This window comes from Gallus gallus, chromosome 10 (genome assembly GCF_016699485.2).
Source record: "Gallus gallus isolate bGalGal1 chromosome 10, bGalGal1.mat.broiler.GRCg7b, whole genome shotgun sequence".
In the NCBI taxonomy this organism is placed as follows: Eukaryota; Metazoa; Chordata; class Aves; order Galliformes; family Phasianidae; genus Gallus; species Gallus gallus.
Genome location: NC_052541.1, coordinates 16,828,198 through 16,845,031, shown reverse-complemented (window position 1 = coordinate 16,845,031; position 16,834 = coordinate 16,828,198). Strand labels below are relative to the sequence as shown.

Here is a 16,834-nt window from a genome sequence, read left to right as displayed (position 1 = left end):
GGCGGCTCGGAGGGATGCGCGGGGCCGGGCCGCGGGGGGAGCCGGCGGGGTGCTGAGCTGCCCCGCGTCCCCTTCTTTTTTTTTAACCTCTATTTTGGTATTTTTTGTTGTTATTATTATTATTTTTTAATTTTTATTTGAAGAGGCGGCGGCGGAGCCGAGCCGAGCCGTGCCCCATCCCCGCGGCGGTGCGGTGCGGCCGCGCCTCTCGGAGGGCGGAGGGGGACCCGGCGGGGCAGCCCCGTCCCCGCGCGCAGGGCCGGGCGCGCCGCTGTTGTTGTTTTGTAATCAGATTGTCTGGGCCGCCCCCCCGCCTCCCCCGCAGCCCTCCCAGTTCTGTGTGTGTGCGGTGCTGGAAAATGGAGGCTGAGGATGCCGAGCGCCGGCCCCGCTCACGGCCCGCGGGCTCCGGGCAGCGGCGCTGAGGGGACGCGGCCGCTCCGCCGCGGGGCTGCGAGCCGCGCTGCCGCCGTTGCTGCGCCGCCGCCTCCGGGAGATCGCTGCTCCCGCCGGGGTTCGTCGCTCCGTGAGGCGGCGTGGGGAGTTCGCTTCTCGGCCCTCCGTCGTTGTTATCTGTAGGGCAGAAGAGGACAGCGAACCGTTCGGGACTCGGTTGTTCTTTTCCTTTTTTTTTTTTTTTTTTCCTTTTTTTTTTTTTTTTTTCCGGAAAAGGGGATTTTTTCCGACTAAAGAAAGAGGAATGAAGTCTGGCGCTGGAGGAGGGACCCTCGCCGTCTTCTGCGGGTTGCTGCTCGCCTTCGCCGCGCTCTGCCTGTGTCCGACAAATGGGGAAAGTGAGTACTGCGGGGAGCGGGGCTGCGGGGGGCGGGTGGGAGGGGGGAGGCGGTGTCGGGGCGCAGTGAGGGCCGCGGGGTCCGGGGGGTGTCGGCGTCGCGTGAGGTGACGGCGTCGCGTTGGGGGACTCCGAGGTGCGTGAGGACACCGCGAGGGACCACGAGGTGATGGCGACGCGCGGGGGGCGGCTCCGCTGCGGCCGCTGCCGCGGAGACGCGTGGCTGTGCGGCTCCCCCCCGCCCCGCGCGGCGCTCCTCGGCCCGCAGCCCCCGGCTGCCGCCCGCCTTTGTGTCCCGCACCTGGCGGGGCGTGGGGCCGCGTGGCGGGCGCTGCGGGGCCGGGAAGGAGGTCGATGTCTGTCAGCGCCGTGCGCGGTAACCTGCCGCGGCGAGCGGAGCGTTCCTGCAGGCAGCGCGCCGGGAAGGGGCTCGGAATGGAGGCGGCGGGCTTCGTTTCCTTCGTGAGCGCTCGGCTCGGTGCGCCGCGCTGCTGCGGAGACGTCTGATGGCCGGAAGGGCCGCGTAGTAACGAGTGGGTTTTTTTTGGTCGGTTGTGGTAGCGAACAGCTTCCTCCGTGTGTGTACGTGTGGGGGGCGCCCGCCGGCAGTCGCGGCAGCCCGGGCCGTGTTTGGGTGCGCGGAGTGCCCGCGCTGCTCCCCGCGCGTCGGGGTGGCCGCCCCTCGTTTCCCGGGGAGCTGTGCGGGGAGCCCGAGCGTTTCACGGGCTGTTCCGTCTCTTCTCCCCGCCCGCGGAGCCGTGGTCGTTTCCTGTGTTTTGGTGCTTCGGCGTAATCCGCTGCGTGTGTGTTTTACAGCGCGGTCCGTGCGTGCCTCGCTTCGGGGAAGCCGCGTGTTGTGGGGACGGACGGGCGAGCTTCGGGGAGCGCGGGGCTTCTGAGGTAGCGGTGGTTTCGGGTTGAAGAGGAAGTTCCGTGGACGCGCCGACGACGAGGCTAAAACGACCCGGTGTTTGAGCAAGATGCGTGTAGACGGAGTGTGTAACGCGTGTTGAGTAACGCCGCGTTTCGTTAGGCGGCGAGTGCCAATTAACTCCTTGCAAATGAGGCCCAGGTCGGGCTGGTGCGGGCTGGGAGCTGCAGCTCTGCTGCCCAGAGCCGTTCGAGAGGCGGTGTTGATCCGCAGGCTTGAAAACAAAAGCCCCCTGCCCTCCTTCAGGGATGGGCTTCGGCGGGATCAGCCGCGTGGGGAAAACGCGCGGAGGGGATGCGGTGCGCCCCGAGGTGCGCTGCCGCGGAGTCAAAGCCACTCCTGAAGTTCGCCCCACTCCTGCCATAAAACCGGGCACAGAGGGTTGGGATTTTGGCTTCCAGTCCTCCCAAGGGTTTGCCGTTGCCATTTAACTGAAATGACCCAATTAAGAACCTCCCAAATGAAATATCTCCTCCTGATGTCGGTGTTTACGTGTGGGGAGATGTGCTGAGGAAGTCGTCCTGCGCGGGCGCTGCCTCTGATCGATCGCCTTTGTAGTTTGCACTCCAATGGCTTTTGTTTTCACCACTTACTGCCCAAAGAATGCTGCTGTCAGGGGGGGAAAATGATCTCCAGAGCAGATGTTTTGCATCTCTTCATATTCTTCTCTCTCTGCAATAGTGGAAGGAAGATTAATGTTAATTTTTATTTGTTTTTCATATATACTGTGTCATAGCTAAAAGGCACTTCCATTTTCGGTCAAACAAGCACAGCATTCCTAAATAGGAATACAAAGGAGTTGCAACAGGAGGGGGAAGCCCATCTTTTCAATGCCAAATTACGTAGAATCTGTTCATGGTTGGGTGGCAGAAAACTCTGAAAAACGCAGGTGGCCTCAGTGGTGTGCGTGTGGTTGGGGAGGATGCTGCAGGGTGGTACGAGTTTGAGACTTGGTTAGAGCAGCGTAAAAGTAACAAGGCCCCGTGCTGTGTCACAGCCCTTTGGTGTGTAGGGCTGCATTGCTGGGGGCTCTTCCATCCAGCGGTGGGTGTGGGACACAGCCGAGCCTCGGTGTTTTCTTCCTTTGGTGCCTTGAACACAGAGGGGTTTGAGCTTTGCCCTCGTGTGGTCTGTGCTCGTGAAGGGTGTCTGGGAGGGAACGGGGTGAGCGTTTAGAATCAGTGGTTTAAGTTATTCATCATAGTTCAGCCCGAGGTACGCTGATGGATCTGCTCAGCTTTCTGTGAGCTCTTGTTCATCTCACCAGCGTGTGCTTTGTATTTCTGATGCTAAATAAGCAGCAGCTCGTGCTGTATGCTTAATCTCTATCCCAAGCTGCCTACTAAAGCCCTCCTGCCCTCCCAGTGCCAGCGTTACACACACCTGGCTTCACATCAGCGCCTCCGTGTGCTCCTCGTGGTCAGTGGATGTTGTTGGATGGAGCCGGGAAGCTCCCGGAGCTGAGGCTGCAGGCAGGGAATGCTGGCGGTGGAGGAGCGGTGCAGCCGGGTGTGGAGCAGTGGGGGCGGAAAGCCGCCGGGCAGCGGCGGTCACTGCGGCTGTAGGAGGGAGCGCTGGGCTCAGGTTGTGTGCTCTGCACTGGAGCAAAGGCCTGTGTGAGTCAGAAACCAGAGGGGTTAGGAAATGACTTGGCCAACGTTGGGCAAAACGCGTTGAGAATGTGAGAAAGCAGAGGAACGAGTGAGGAAGGAAGGTGCCTATGTGAAGTCTGAAGGCTGAGCCGGTGTTGGACAGAAGTGCCCCTCTGTGTTTGAAGGGAGGGAAGCTGTGCTCGGTTCTTGTGGCGGTGGGAGCAGTGAGGGGCTGCGGGCACGACGGCTCAGTACAGCAGAAGGCGGAGCGTGTTGGCCTTGGTAGGGAAAGCACTCAGGTTTGTGAAGCTGGGTGTTAATCTCCATTAGCTTCAGTTCTTCTTTCCAGCTGGTTTTGAGTGTGTTTAAATCACAACTCCGGTGACACCGCAACGCTCTTCATCGTGAGACGCGCACCCCAGATCAGGCAGTGATGAATTTCCCTGTTAGGCTTCTGAATCTGTGTTCATTTGGAATTTATCAGCGTGCCTTACCTCGGGAAAAGTCATTTCCAGTCATGTTGAATTTCCTGCTCGTCTGGCATTTGCAAGGAGAATTGTGGAGGAGGCGTTTGCGTTGTGCACTGTGGGCTGCACACGCGTGGGGCAGTTTGCTGCGCTCCTCACCCTGTGGAGGGAATCACTGAATGGCCTGGGTTGAAAAGGACCACAGTGCTCATCCAGTTCCAACCCCCTGCTATGTGCAGGGTCGCCAACCAGCAGACCAGGCTGCCCAGAGCCACATCCAGCCTGGCCTTGAATGCCTGCAGGGATGGGGCATCCACAGCCTCCTTGGGCAACCTGTTCAGTGCGTCACCGCCCTCTGAGGGACACGATGTGTGCACAGGGGCTGTTTGCTTCCCGCCTGCTGCTGGCCTGGTGGTCCTGCACAGCACACAGCTCGCCTTCCTCATCACCTTCTGTGGTGGTCGTAAAGTTCATAACTCACAACGCGTGCTGCATTAAATTATTACTTTTTAAAATTGACTACGGTGAAATGAACGGTTTTCCCTCTTTTTAAAGGGTGATAACTGGGCAGCAGTGATAGCTTTCATCAAGTGTTCCTTAATCTTCACGTTATGGACTTGCATCAGTTCTCACTTGAGCTCCAGTGTAAAGCTGTCTGGTTGGAGGTGTGTGGTGTGGGGATCATCAGCTGTGCTGTGTGCATGCATGTTTGTGCACACGGAATGGACCCGCTGCAGTTTATCCTCTGACTGTCATACACGTTAGTAAATGTCAGAAGGCTGAGACACGGGGTAACAGTCTCTGTAATCTCACAACTCCAGTTGCTGCACAGTGGTACTTTTAGTTTGTTTCAGTTCCTTCTGGCAAATACGTGACTTTAAGGTTTTGGGGCTTAGATGGCAGTGGGACGTGCTGCATCTGAGAGTGCTGCGCTCGGAGAGACTTCGGGAGTGCAATGATGTGTTTGAAAGGCAGAAATACTGTTTTAGTATTTGGGTATATTTGACGTGTGTAATTTTTCTATCACTGTAAATTGTATAGACAGCTTCTTTGTGTAGGATAGTTGGATTAGTTTTTATGATTTATGGAAGCTGCTTTAAGAAGAATGGCTTCAGAACGTTCGTATTGCACCGAAGCAGGACTGGGCACACAGCAGTCGCTGCAGACACGCTGTGGTTGTTGGCCAGCCTGGTTCTTCCTCGTAGCCAAGTCATGACAGGTACAATCTGGGCTGGTTTCTGTAGCGCTATATTTGTCTTTGTTGTGTCCAGAACTGTCTGAGACCACGTTTGAGGACAGCCGAGCGATGAGCTGCACGCCATGCTGGTACCTCCCTGTGCTCACACAGCAGCACCAGTCCCCCAAGCCCCCAAACAGGCGCTGTCCTTCACACAGGGGTTGTTTTGCTGCAGGAACTCGCAAACAGTTTGGCTTATTCATTAATGAAGGAGATGCATTCCTGCAGAGCTGGTGTTGGCATGGCAGTGGGTTGTGAAGGTTTAACTGGCGTTTATCAGGGAGAGCTTTCCTCTCCAGCCTCTGCAAGTGCCAAATGTGAGCAGTTCCTTTGGGATTTCTTTCGAGACACCAATTGCTTCCTCACTGTCAGCGTAAGGGAGCGTTGCTGTTAATTTTTAAAATGAAATTGTTGAAAATTTGTTGAAAAGCGAACGTGAGATGCGATGTTATTGCAATTTACAGTTCAGCTCGCAGCTTGTAAGCTTTAGTGCAGTACCGCTTTGTTTTTGATGTGGATGTACCCAGACTTGTGCTAGTCCCGGTGCTTTGCTCCTTGCTTGGTGGGCAGGAGCAGAAAGAAGCCTGCGTGTGCTCCTGTGATGCCATGGAGGTCTTTGAGGTAACGGAGTGCTTGGACTTCCGCAGCGAGATGAGATCTGACCCCGGTGAAGTTACACGTTTGTTCTCTGCATGCACTGAAACACGCTTTGGAAGAACAACTGTTGGCTCTTAAAGCTGCACAAAATCATTTCAATAATAATTCGGAGCAATGATTCACATTAAAGTTATTGCTGAAGACAAGAGGCTCCCGAAGCAGGAAATTGGTGAATTGTACACGTATGTGCTTTGCTGCAGCGGTGCATAAGATAGGGATGTGCTGAGCTCCTGCAGTCCAATGGTGTGAGGAGCTGACTGTGCTGCCAGCACAGCATGTGTGACCGGTCAGGAGAGCGTTATCTGCAGGCTGTTATTGGGGCCATTACGCTGTAAAGATAGTGCTGTTGACCTGGCGGTGTGAGCTGAGCTCTGATGGAAGCACTTTCTCCTTGCAGGTGGGCTCCTCCTGCACCGCCTGCTGCTGCCCTTTCCCCATGGACAGAGCAGTGCGTGATGTGCACGCAGCGACAGCCCTGCAGCTCTCGTTGGAGGGAAGCTTTGTGCGGTGTTGTTTTGGAGTTGGGTTGGTTGTTTTTTGATGTGGCTGATCAGGTGTCATTCATTTTTACTGCGTGCTTCCAGGTAGTTTTTCGTTTGGTAGGAACAGATCACTTATTAGCACATTCCTCATTTAATTGGTTGCTTAGGCAGTTGTGTTCCGATAGCGGGGGGGTTGGATTGGAGGAAGTAAAGACCAGTTTTTTCAAGTTCAGAATGCATGAAATGAATCCACGTTGGAGCAGTCCTCGATCCTCGTGTGCTGTTGGGGTGTTCAGAGGGCCTGCTGGCTGCTGGGCTGAGGTGCGGTGGGCTGGCGTTGTGTTGTTGCAGTTCTTGTTGGTGGGTGGTGCAGCAGGAGGCTCGCCCTGTACTCAGTGGGGTGCTGTGGCAGGTTTGCTTTGGAGCGTGGCAGTCAGCCTGAGAAGGCTTTCAGGTATGGACACAGGGAAGCTTGGTGAGAGCCCCACTGCTGCGTTTGGGAAGGTTTTTGGTGGGGGCAGAGGGTCTCAGATGCCTTGGATGTGAAAACATCTGCTCCAAACAAACTGATGGATAAGCAGCTCGGTGTTTACATTTTACTGCCATGGTCTACCTGAGGAGCTTGCTGCTTCCTGTGTGATGGAGTGGCCATCAAAAAACAGCCAGGCTTTTCTGGAAGGGGATGCTCTGGCAGGGACTAATGGGCATCTCCAGCCTTACACAGGTACGGTGTTTGGACGGGTGCCTGCTGACAGCTGCTCCTGGAAGCAAACTTCTCAGGGAATTGGCTTGGGCTGCAGCACGGCTTTATTCCTGGATCTCACTGGAGTGGTTTCCTCGTTATTTGCTGGTCACGGGGGAATGCTTGGGCTGTAGTGTTAGAGTTAAGGTCGTGTTGGAAATAGCTCTCCTGTGCTGCCTGTCCCCTCTGTTCCTTGCCACCGCAGGAATTGTTGTTTGTAGTTTACGTGTGCGGGTTGTGATGTGTAATTTGATGATTACTGCTGTATTCAGGCTGTATGTACAGCACTGGGGGTTTGGTGTGCTCCCCAAAATACATACAGAGTTACGGGCTGTTATTGCCAGGCTGCCTCAGGTGGCTTTGCGTGCATTTTACGTGAGGAGCAGTGTGTGGGGATGCATGCGTGGCACTTCTGGGAGGTGCAGAGAGAATGCCCACCCAGCTGAGCTGTGGGGTGCACATCAATTGCTGTTCATGCGTGTGCTTGTGCTTCTTCGGACACTATGGGAAGATACGTTGCAAACCAGTAGAGCTTGGAGGAGGATGCCCAAAGTCCACAGGTGTGCAAACCCTGCTCCTCACCTACCTGGGATGTGGAGGTGTTGTTTGTGCAGGCTGTGCTGGTGTTCCCTTGAAGTTCTGCCAGTGGCTGCAGCCACGGTGTGGGGTGTCTGTGCAAGTGTCCCTGCACAGTGGCAGGGATGGGCTGTAAGGAGAGTGCTGCTGTTGTTCTGAGCCTTGGCTTGTTCGGCACTGTGGTTCTGAGGACTGGGGGTGATGGAAGGCTTTGCTCATTGTTTCAGTTCTGGTGTGCACTAATGAAATACTGGGATTTCTGTCTGATTGGAGTAGGCTGGTTCTGCGCTCAGACTCTCTCACTGATGCTGCACCTTAACAAAAGCTAGGTTCTGTGTATTTGGTACATGAATTAGGTTGGGAGACCCCCTGTGTAAATCCGAGCTTCTCCGTGCTCCAATGGGCTGTGGCTGCAAAAAGTGGCAGAAGCTTCACCAGCAGTGAGTGGGAGTCCCCGCAGACTGCTTCAGCTGATAGCAGCAGGAATGAGGAGGAGAGAAATGCAGCATGGTGCAGTGTGTGTTCAGGCAGTGGTTCTGGACTTCAGCAGAAACACGTGTGAGATGGGTGTCTGTTTTCACACGGTTTCTGTTCTGTGCATCTCTCTGAGCAGCTCACTGTTAAGCAAACGCTGCATTCGCCATAAGGCTGCAGCGCCCGCTGAAGAGCTGCGTTGGGTTTTGTTGTTCCCCAACCGATCTGAGGAACAGCAGCTTCACAATTCAGCACATTCGGAGATGATTACAAAAGGAATTTGGGGTGGATTGCAATCAGCACTTCAAAAGCCGTTGCTTTGGAGTGACTCCCCTGTAACGCAGCCCAGCGCCCATGGAAAAACACCGTCATCTTAACAGATGCAGTGTTATTTTGGAGATTCCACTGTATAAATACACGGAGCGTGGTTAAATTGTGATGGCAACAGATGCAACCTCTGCTCTCGATTCTTTCATCTCTCTAATATTTAAAAATAACCCACGAGGTTAAAAACGCCACGGCTGGAGATAGGCTTTCTGTGAGTTGCTGGGGCTGTATGTACCTCCCGGGCTCTGCCCTGCTTCGGGTCTGTCACGGTGCATCAGAGCAGGGCAGGTATGTGCTCACCGCTGTGCTGCTGCCGGGCAGCTGGCAGTGGGCACAGCAGCTCAGCGCTGCGGGGGGAGCATCAGCGGGATCGGAGCCTGAGTGCCTTAACCTGGCAGCCATATCTCAATATCCATGGGATCCAAGAGATGATGTGAGGATGAGGATCGCACGCTGCGCTGGCTGAGCCGGCGCCGTTGGAGACGTTTGTGGTGTTTGCGTGGCTGATATCGGCGACGTCATGTTTAACTTCGTCTGCGGAGCATCGCGGTGTATGGGGGTGAGAGAATTGGAACGTGGCACTCAGTATGGCAGAGCCACAGCTGTGTGCACCGTGGCTTTCCTGTCCGAACGAGGAGCGCTCAGCCCGCTCCCTGTATTCTCTAGCTGGATTTTTTGCCTGCCAGCCGTTACACACCTTGATTTATTAACGCGGCCCTTATGGGCAGTGCCTCTCTTCTTTGTGTTTTTCCTGCCAATGAAGAGCATTTGTCACTTTGATACAACTGTGTAAATAAGTGACAAAGGTGTTCATTCGGATCCTCAATTTTCAGATTTTTAAGAGGCAGAATAGGAGATAGGAATTTTCTGGTAGATTGCTTCTCATTTGCATTCCTTTTCTATTTGGATGGAAAACGGAATTGTAATTAAAACGTGGAAGATAAGTTTTGAGCTTTAATTAAAACCTCGTCGAGGTGGGCAGATGTGATTTAAAAGAATCATCCACAGGAAAAAACAGTTTCTCCGTGTCCTTGGGAAGCACAGAGCTCTCAGCCCATCGCCCGGGCGCTGTGCGGCACCATTGGACCTGTGGTGTTGGGGGGTCACCTCAGTGAGGGATGGGTGGGATCCATTGGATGGGCCGAGGCTGGGGCACAAAGCTGTCTGTCTGGGAGGGAGCGCAGCTTTTTCTGTGTAAATTACATGCTTCCTATTTTTATTTTATTCAAATTACAGCAGGCGTTTACCCTGATGTATGCTGTTATAATTTCACGTTCGATTTGTAGTGAAGTTTATTTTTAGAGGAATGCGTTTTTTAAAGTGGTTCGTATGAAACGGTTTTCTATTTTGGTAAATGAAATAATCAGGTCTTATTGACTTTTAATTTCATGCAAATGGCTTTTTTTTTTTGGCTGGGTGGCTGTGTAAGCAGAACGGAACGCTGTGATTTGGAAGTACTCTCTGAAGGGGAAGAGCAGGAGGGCGGCTGTCCCTCGTGGGGGGTGGAGGTGATGCAGATTGAGGCATCTGCAGGTCCGGGATGGAGTAGGATGAGTTCTATGTAACTTTATTGCTTATTTTTTCCTGGTGAAGCTCAGAAAACCCAATAGCTGCTGCGTTTAGGAGCTGGTGGGGGGGACAGCATGGTGTGGTGCTCCCTGCAGCAGCCTGACCATGGGGCTGTGGGCAGCCAGGCTGTGTGCGTTGAATAGAATCCTTGGGTAGAATCATAAGGTTGGAAAGGACCTGGTGTGCCGCCGGGTCCGCTGCTGCGTGCGGCTCTCAGAGGTGGATGGCGGGCTGGGGGAGCCGAGTGGTGAGTCACTGTAGGGTTGGTACCATCACAATTGATCTCCGTTTCCTGTTGATTCCAAAATTACTGAAGTGTGAAAGCTGAGAGCGACCGATGGCTCCTGGGGGGAGTTGGAGGGTGGAATGTGGAAGTGGCTCTGTGCAGTAATTCGATGCTGCCCGGGGTGCTGCACAGAGATGTCCCTGTGAGAACAGGTGTGGGGGGCGGCAGCTTGGGGTGAGCATCGCTTGGTGGGACGGGGCTCGAGGGCTGTGCAGGGCCGGTGGGGAGAGGGGCTCAGCCAGGAGTGGCTGATGGGGGCTTGAGGTGAGCCTTCCCCTTAGCCTTCACCGTACCACAGATGTCCTCTGAGCAACCCGTGCTTCTGTGGCTTAGCTCAGGTGTTGTCCCGAAATACCTTTGCTTCCAGGTGCCATTTACAGTGCAGAGCAGCTGCAAAACGACTGTCAGAGAGCGCATGGTGACAGAGGGTGCAGCAGGGCTGTGATGGAGAACATCTGGCGCACCATGGTCATTTCTTGTGGTCACCTTCTGACAAATCCTTGACCCCTGTCCCCGTGCAGCGTTGTCCTCTTGATATGAACTGGGATTAATGCTGTTTTGAGGTAGTAATTAACGTAATTAACGTAGTGGTGGTGCATGCAGGTAAGAATTTTCATTTATTTTCACTTTCTGTTAGCAAAATATTTTTTGTTACTAACGTAACTTAATGGTTCCTGGACTGCCTGCGTTGCGTGTGTGAGAGCAGACTGTGCTGAAGGGGGATTTCTGGAAGAACCTGAAGGGAGGATATTTATGCTGCTCTCAATTGGGTTTGGGACCAAGCTGTGGAGAAGCCTTGAAGTGATTCACGAGGAGGAAACTTAGCTCGGTTACCTGGAGCAGCGGGGCTGCGAGGTGGGGCTGTCCCTTTTCTGTTTATTGCTTCCCTCACAGAATTGCATTTGTATGGACTTTTTCTGAGGTGGTGATTTGGAAGGAAAGCTGGCAATCTGCGTTCCGTGTTGTGGCCGTTGGGTGACTTCTAATCCATTGAAGCTTGCCATCCATGCACGCTCGGATGCGCTGTGCTAAAACTGACCGAGGAGGAAAAACACACTTTTTCTTGGAAAGGCCGTATGAGCTTTTTCCAGCACTGCCATACCTGGGGTTGCAGAAAACTGAGGAGGAGGGAAAAGGAATGGCTGTTCGTGCTGTCTGAGAGCAGCCGACTGTTCAGATAGATAAACAACATAGGGGAAAAGTTCTCCCGGGTTTCTGACGAGCCAGGTGTGTGGTGGTCACAGTCAGAGCAGCTAATGCAGTTGGTCTGGTTTTTGCAAGTAAACACCTACAGAAATGAGTTACTCACAGAGGATGTAAAGAACTTTCCTTCGGAAAGGACTTTGCAAACTCACCGAGCTGCGTGGTTGCAGTTTGGTGAGGCTCGGCAGGGCGGTGCTTGTTGGAGATGTCGGACTGCTGCTTCCATGCACAGTGAGCTGAGGAGGAGCAGCACACAGAGCAGAGCTGATTGGGTCGTAATGAGAGCCCTGGGAGCTGCAGGAGGGCTGTGGTAGCGGAGAGCTGCAGCTCCCAAACCTGTCCTGTTTGGTTTTCTTTTGTGGTATTAATAAACCTAAAAGGCTGTGCCTGGTTCCCTCACACCTCGTCCTTTAGGATCCACGTTGTGATTTGCTATAATGAAAGCACTTTGTTAGAACGATTAAATGCATGATATTTTTGTAATGCTGTGTTTTGGAAAACCAATTATGGCCATTTTCCTTTGAAATGACGATAAGACTGTTGTGCTGACGAAGTAGGATGGATGAGGAAGTGGTGCTTGCTGTCCGCTCAGGAGTAACGTGCTCCTGGTTTCTGTTAATGAGCAGGATGTTCTCTGCAAGTCAGGTCTGTGCTGAGCTGAGTGAGGGAGAGAATGGCAGCAGCAGGCAGGTTTCAGTACTGCAGAGCGTTTAAACCCACTGCCCTGTGTTCCCTTGGCTTAGAGAAAGTCCTGTTAGAGGCCACCTCAGCATTGGACTCGTTGTGTTTGTTTGTTTCAGACAAAACGAATGCCTTGCCCCTTCAGAAGATCCTAATGCATCACCTGATCAAATAGCCCAGAGAACAAGGGATGTAGTTAACCCTTTTTCCTTTAGCTTGGTTACGTTTCAGAAGGCAGAGCAAGATGTCTGCAACATCTGGACTTATTTACTGGTTCACCAAAGTACTGTCTAAAGATCAGACCTCTTCCTTTCTCACCAGCCTTCCTCTCATTCCTCATTTTATGATCTGCCTTTTTCCGTATTTGCAATAGGTCTCATGCTGATTCTTCATTACTTTTCAGGACTTAAAAGCAGCCATAGATGAGGGACGTCTGCATTTCCTCTCACTCTTGCTCAGTGCTGTAGAGAGCAGATCTTGCAAGTCATGGCATTCGTTCAGGCCTCTCAGGGCAATTCTCTAAAGATGCTTTGCTTTCGGTGCAGCGAAGGAAGGGCAATGCCTTGCTAGGGCTGATAGCACGGCGGGGAGTTGGCCTGCGCACAGACAGCACCTCTTGCTGTGATCTCTAAGTTTTGTTGCTTCAGTGACCAAAAATTTAGCTGTTTTTGTGCTCAGGTAGCACAGATGTGTTCTCTGCTGGTTCTCTTGGACGGTTTCGGTACCAGTCAGTGGAAATGGGCTGAAAGGGCACAGAAATGAGATCCTTCCCACTTGTTTTTCCCCACCTTGCCTCTCTTTGAGGGAAGTGAATTACTGTGAGAAAGTGTCCGCAGCTCCCACTGGGTCAAATAGAGGTTGAGATAAAAGCACGTACCTGTGTGTGTGTGGTAATATCAGTTGTCCTTGGGGAGTAACTCCTGGGCAGGGGGGTTATCAAGTCTGATGTTTTCTACTTCATTAGTAAGTTTTTTGGTGAGCACACAGCCAGGTGCAGGACTCCAGACCTGCTTGTTGTAGGTACCTTGCTCACTTCTCCCTCTGGATGGGCTTTTCCATTCAGATCAAATATCACCCTTCGTGCTGGTCAGTGTGACTGCAGCCTGCTTGACCTGCTGGCTCGTTGCCTGTATACCCTTTGGTGCAATATTCTAATAGGTCTCACTCCTGTCTCACTTGCCCAGTATGGGTGGGCATGTGTTCACACCAAAACCAAGGTCACTTCTGACTCTGTTCTTATGCTTGGCTTTTATCTGTTCCGTTTTCAACTTGTTGATGTAGAGTGTTCCGTGCCCTACAAAGGTGTTACTTCAGCTGCTTTTCTCTTTTCCTCCATGGGTTGTCTTATTTGGGATTTTCTGAATTAATTTGGCTAGGAATGTAAATATCTGACTTTTGTTTGTAAGTGAAACTGTTCAGCCTCCTGCAGTTGGTAGGAGCAGTTGGGCTGGCATGGCTTAATGCTGTTCAGGCAGGCAGGGAGCGATAGGCAGGAAAGTTCTTGGGACCACTGTTGTGGCACATCTTATGCAGTGGAGATGAGGTTCTTCCCTCACCTTACAGGACTGGCAGCTGGTTATGCTGTTGCATTGCTTCTGTAGTTTTGGTTAAAGAAGTTTAGTACAGAGTTAAATGTATTACTCATCTTTTGGTTTAGCAGAAGTAAGCAGTGAGCATGGCAAGCATGGTTACCAACAAATGAGAGTTCGGTAGCTAACCAGGGCCAGTAAGCTTAAAAACAAGACACCCCTTGAAGTCATTAACTTGGTTTTGTGTACGAGTGTCAGTGTTTTGGGTTGTGTTGGTTAGAGCTTCTCTGCTGAAAGAACAGCACAGTTGGTTGGTATTACCTCCTTCACTTTGTGACTGTCCATCTTTATTCGAGCTTGCATTTCTTCTCATTGTCACTTCACCGTATGCACGAATAGAGCAAACACAGAAATAATAGCAAGGAGCTAGCAAAACTGCTGCAGGATGTGTTCTCCAGCTGTATCTATGTCTAGGAGTGGGTTGTGTATACAAGGTACGAAGTAAACATAACCACGGAGATGTCCTGAACCTCAAGATCTCAACCGAGGCTGGCCTTGATTTACCTTCTGGAATGAGAGAGTGCAGCTGCAGGTGGCAGTGAAGGGAGGTCCTAAAGCTGGCAGTTTCGCAAGCATCCAGGGTACCTGATGCTGTTGTTTTAGCATCTTTGTGACAGCGAGTGCAGTTGCCAAGCAAAAGAACTCGGTACAGGCAGACTGATTAAATACCTAAACCACATTGTTAGCTAGAATTACAATTTGTACATTGTCCACAGTGCTTATAGGAAGTGTTTAAAAACTGCTTATAGGGTTGGAAATCCACTGGCTTGGGCAGTATATAGATACGAAGTCAAAAGCATCCAGAAAAGCAAGTTTGCATGGGAACTCCTACTGCTGCAGCTATGTGGGTTTGTATTACTGTTAAATTTGGTTCTGGTGCAACAGTTTGCAGTTGATAAGCCCCAGACTCGTCACTTTGTCTCTGGTGCCAACCCACATGTTTTACCATGTATTTGGAGAGGAAGGTTCTTTTTTCAGTCTAGTTAGCTCATGACTGGAAAGCCCCACAGTGCCTGCATGTATGTAATTTAATACCTTTAAGGCCCTTTTCTGGGGGTGCAAGTTGGTCATGTTTTAACTGCCTTGAAAAAACAGGTTCCAGCACGACCTGTGTGATTTCAGCTGTGTTGCTGCCATGTGAAGAGAGGGCTGGGAAGGCTCCCTGCTCTCTTAAATCAAGTTGGATAGCGCTGTCTTTTTCTCATGTGAATTAGATGCTTTTAAAAAATATCTTGCTTCTCTGTTCTGGTGGAAATTTTGATTAGGTTTGTTAAACAGGAGTGATGCTGCGGGAGGTCAGAGCGTGTAGGATTTCTGTTTCATCAGAGAAACTAAGAGAGGCTATTACTATTTGATAGTAGGGTCGTGTATTACATATTGTTATACATAATGGTGTCAGACTTGTCATTTGCTGTGGATTCCTGTGTAGCTGAGTACGACTTCTGGCTCTCTGTTCAGTTCTTTTGCTGGCTGTTAGACGATGGGTGCAGCTGTATGCTATGGCACAGTGGCGTTTTGGCAGTTTGCTTCTAAGGAAATCTAAATGGTCTGACCTCAGTGATAGGCTGGTTTTTGGAAAAGGGAAAACAGAAGTGCTAAAATACGTGAAGGAGAAGCCAGCTCTCCAGGAAGGTGCAGGGCAGCAGCACAGTAAGGGCTCCTTAATCGTGAGCTGCGGAGCCCAGCCATGCGATGACCTCCCATTCTGCAAGAGTTGGCTGCTTATCCCTGCGTCCCAAGTGCGTACATCCCATAGGCTCCCATCAGTCAGTGCTGACTCACTTGGATGTGTAGACAGCTGTTCTGAAAGTAAATAAAGAAAATCATGCACGCAATTATTTTTTTAAAAGGTGGGGAAGAACAGTCCCCAGGAGAGATGGTTTCTGCTAAGCTCTATTGTCATGGCAGATTGTGCAACATAAATTCAGTGTTATAAACAGCTTGTAATTTTAGTCTTCCATTTCTGCGTTAGCAGGAATTAGACAGAAGCTACTGGCATAGAGTTTAAACATTATTATAAACCGCATTAAAAAGAAGTTTTACACTTGTAGTTATCGATCATAACGCGCCATCAACTTCCTTCTCTATTGTGTGTTTAGTATAGAGTGTGATGCTGTTTGTTTTGTGCTGCTGTCAGAGAGGCAGTTCTGTAGAGCAGGACGGAATGCAGAGGTTTGGAGTTGATCTTCTCATGAGGATGAAGCTTGTCCTGTAATTTGGGCTTTACCTGCTTGCTCTTGCGGAGGTTTTTTTAGTTTGTTTGGCTTGGGCAATGTTTTCACAAGCTGGCAAACTCAACGTATTGTGACTCAGGAGTTGCTGTGTAGTTTTGGGAGTTAACTCTGAAGTTGCGTTAAGCTGTTGCTCCATGCAGTCCCGGTCACCTCACCAGAGTTTGGGGCAGTCAGCCATGATGCTCCAGCGGTGGCTCTCAGTGTGGGGCACACGGAGGGCAATGATGGGTAAGGACTTTGCTGTGGGTTTCGTGTTAGTTGGCTCTTTTCTTCTGGTGAAAGGCAGAGATTCTTGTAGGTGTTTTCTGACCTGGGGTCTACGTACGGGTTGAGGAGTTCAAGGTTTGGTGCTGCCCTGAGTTGTTTGATAGGGCGTGAAGCGTTACCATGCCAGCCTTGGATGTTACTGCAGTACCGTCTTCCATTTTTGCCCTGTGTACCCACGAGGACAAACAGCAATCCATGCCAACGGAGCTGCTCACGTTGCGCTATTTCAGTAGCAGGAGCTCACAGATGTGGCTTCAGAGGAGCCCCTGAGGGATGTGCTGGGTCAGTGCAGCCGGAGTGAGAGAGGATTAATTTGGGGATGACTTTGTCATGAGGATGCTTTCATGTGAGCTCGGCTAAATCTAGAGCTACTTGCTCTGCTGAGCCGTGTGGAGAAGGCATCAATCAATATTATTGTAGGGATTCAGTTCGTTCTGTTGGCTCCGTTTTTGCTAAGCTGCTGTTCCTGTTGACATTCAAAGTAAAATGTTGGCATGGAGAAAGCAAGCGAGACAAGGGACAGAAATGTAATTTATTCTGGAAATTTATTTGTGTGCTCGAAGGGGGAAGTCGGAGGAAGTCATGGGAAGCAGCGATGCCAGAGGTACCTTCAGGCTGTGACAGCTGAAATGGCGGGCATGGAAAGGCAGCTCTCAGCTTTGAAGGGGGGTCGTAGTTCTGCCTGTTATTTCTGTGAATGGTTCGTTGTGGTCAACTTGGTAACACG

General features: G+C 51.6%; 1 protein-coding gene across 1 annotated transcript in view; it reads left to right on the top strand.

The window, feature by feature from the left end:
* The first annotated feature begins 673 nt into the window (after window positions 1–673).
* Window positions 674–16,834, top strand: part of IGF1R (insulin like growth factor 1 receptor) — a 147,133-nt gene continuing 130,972 nt past the window's right edge. Inside the window, exon 1 of the mRNA NM_205032.3 lies at window positions 674–794. Within this exon, the coding sequence (NP_990363.1) occupies window positions 701–794 (94 nt within the window). The 5' untranslated portion in view covers window positions 674–700. The remainder of the gene's footprint in view (window positions 795–16,834) is intronic.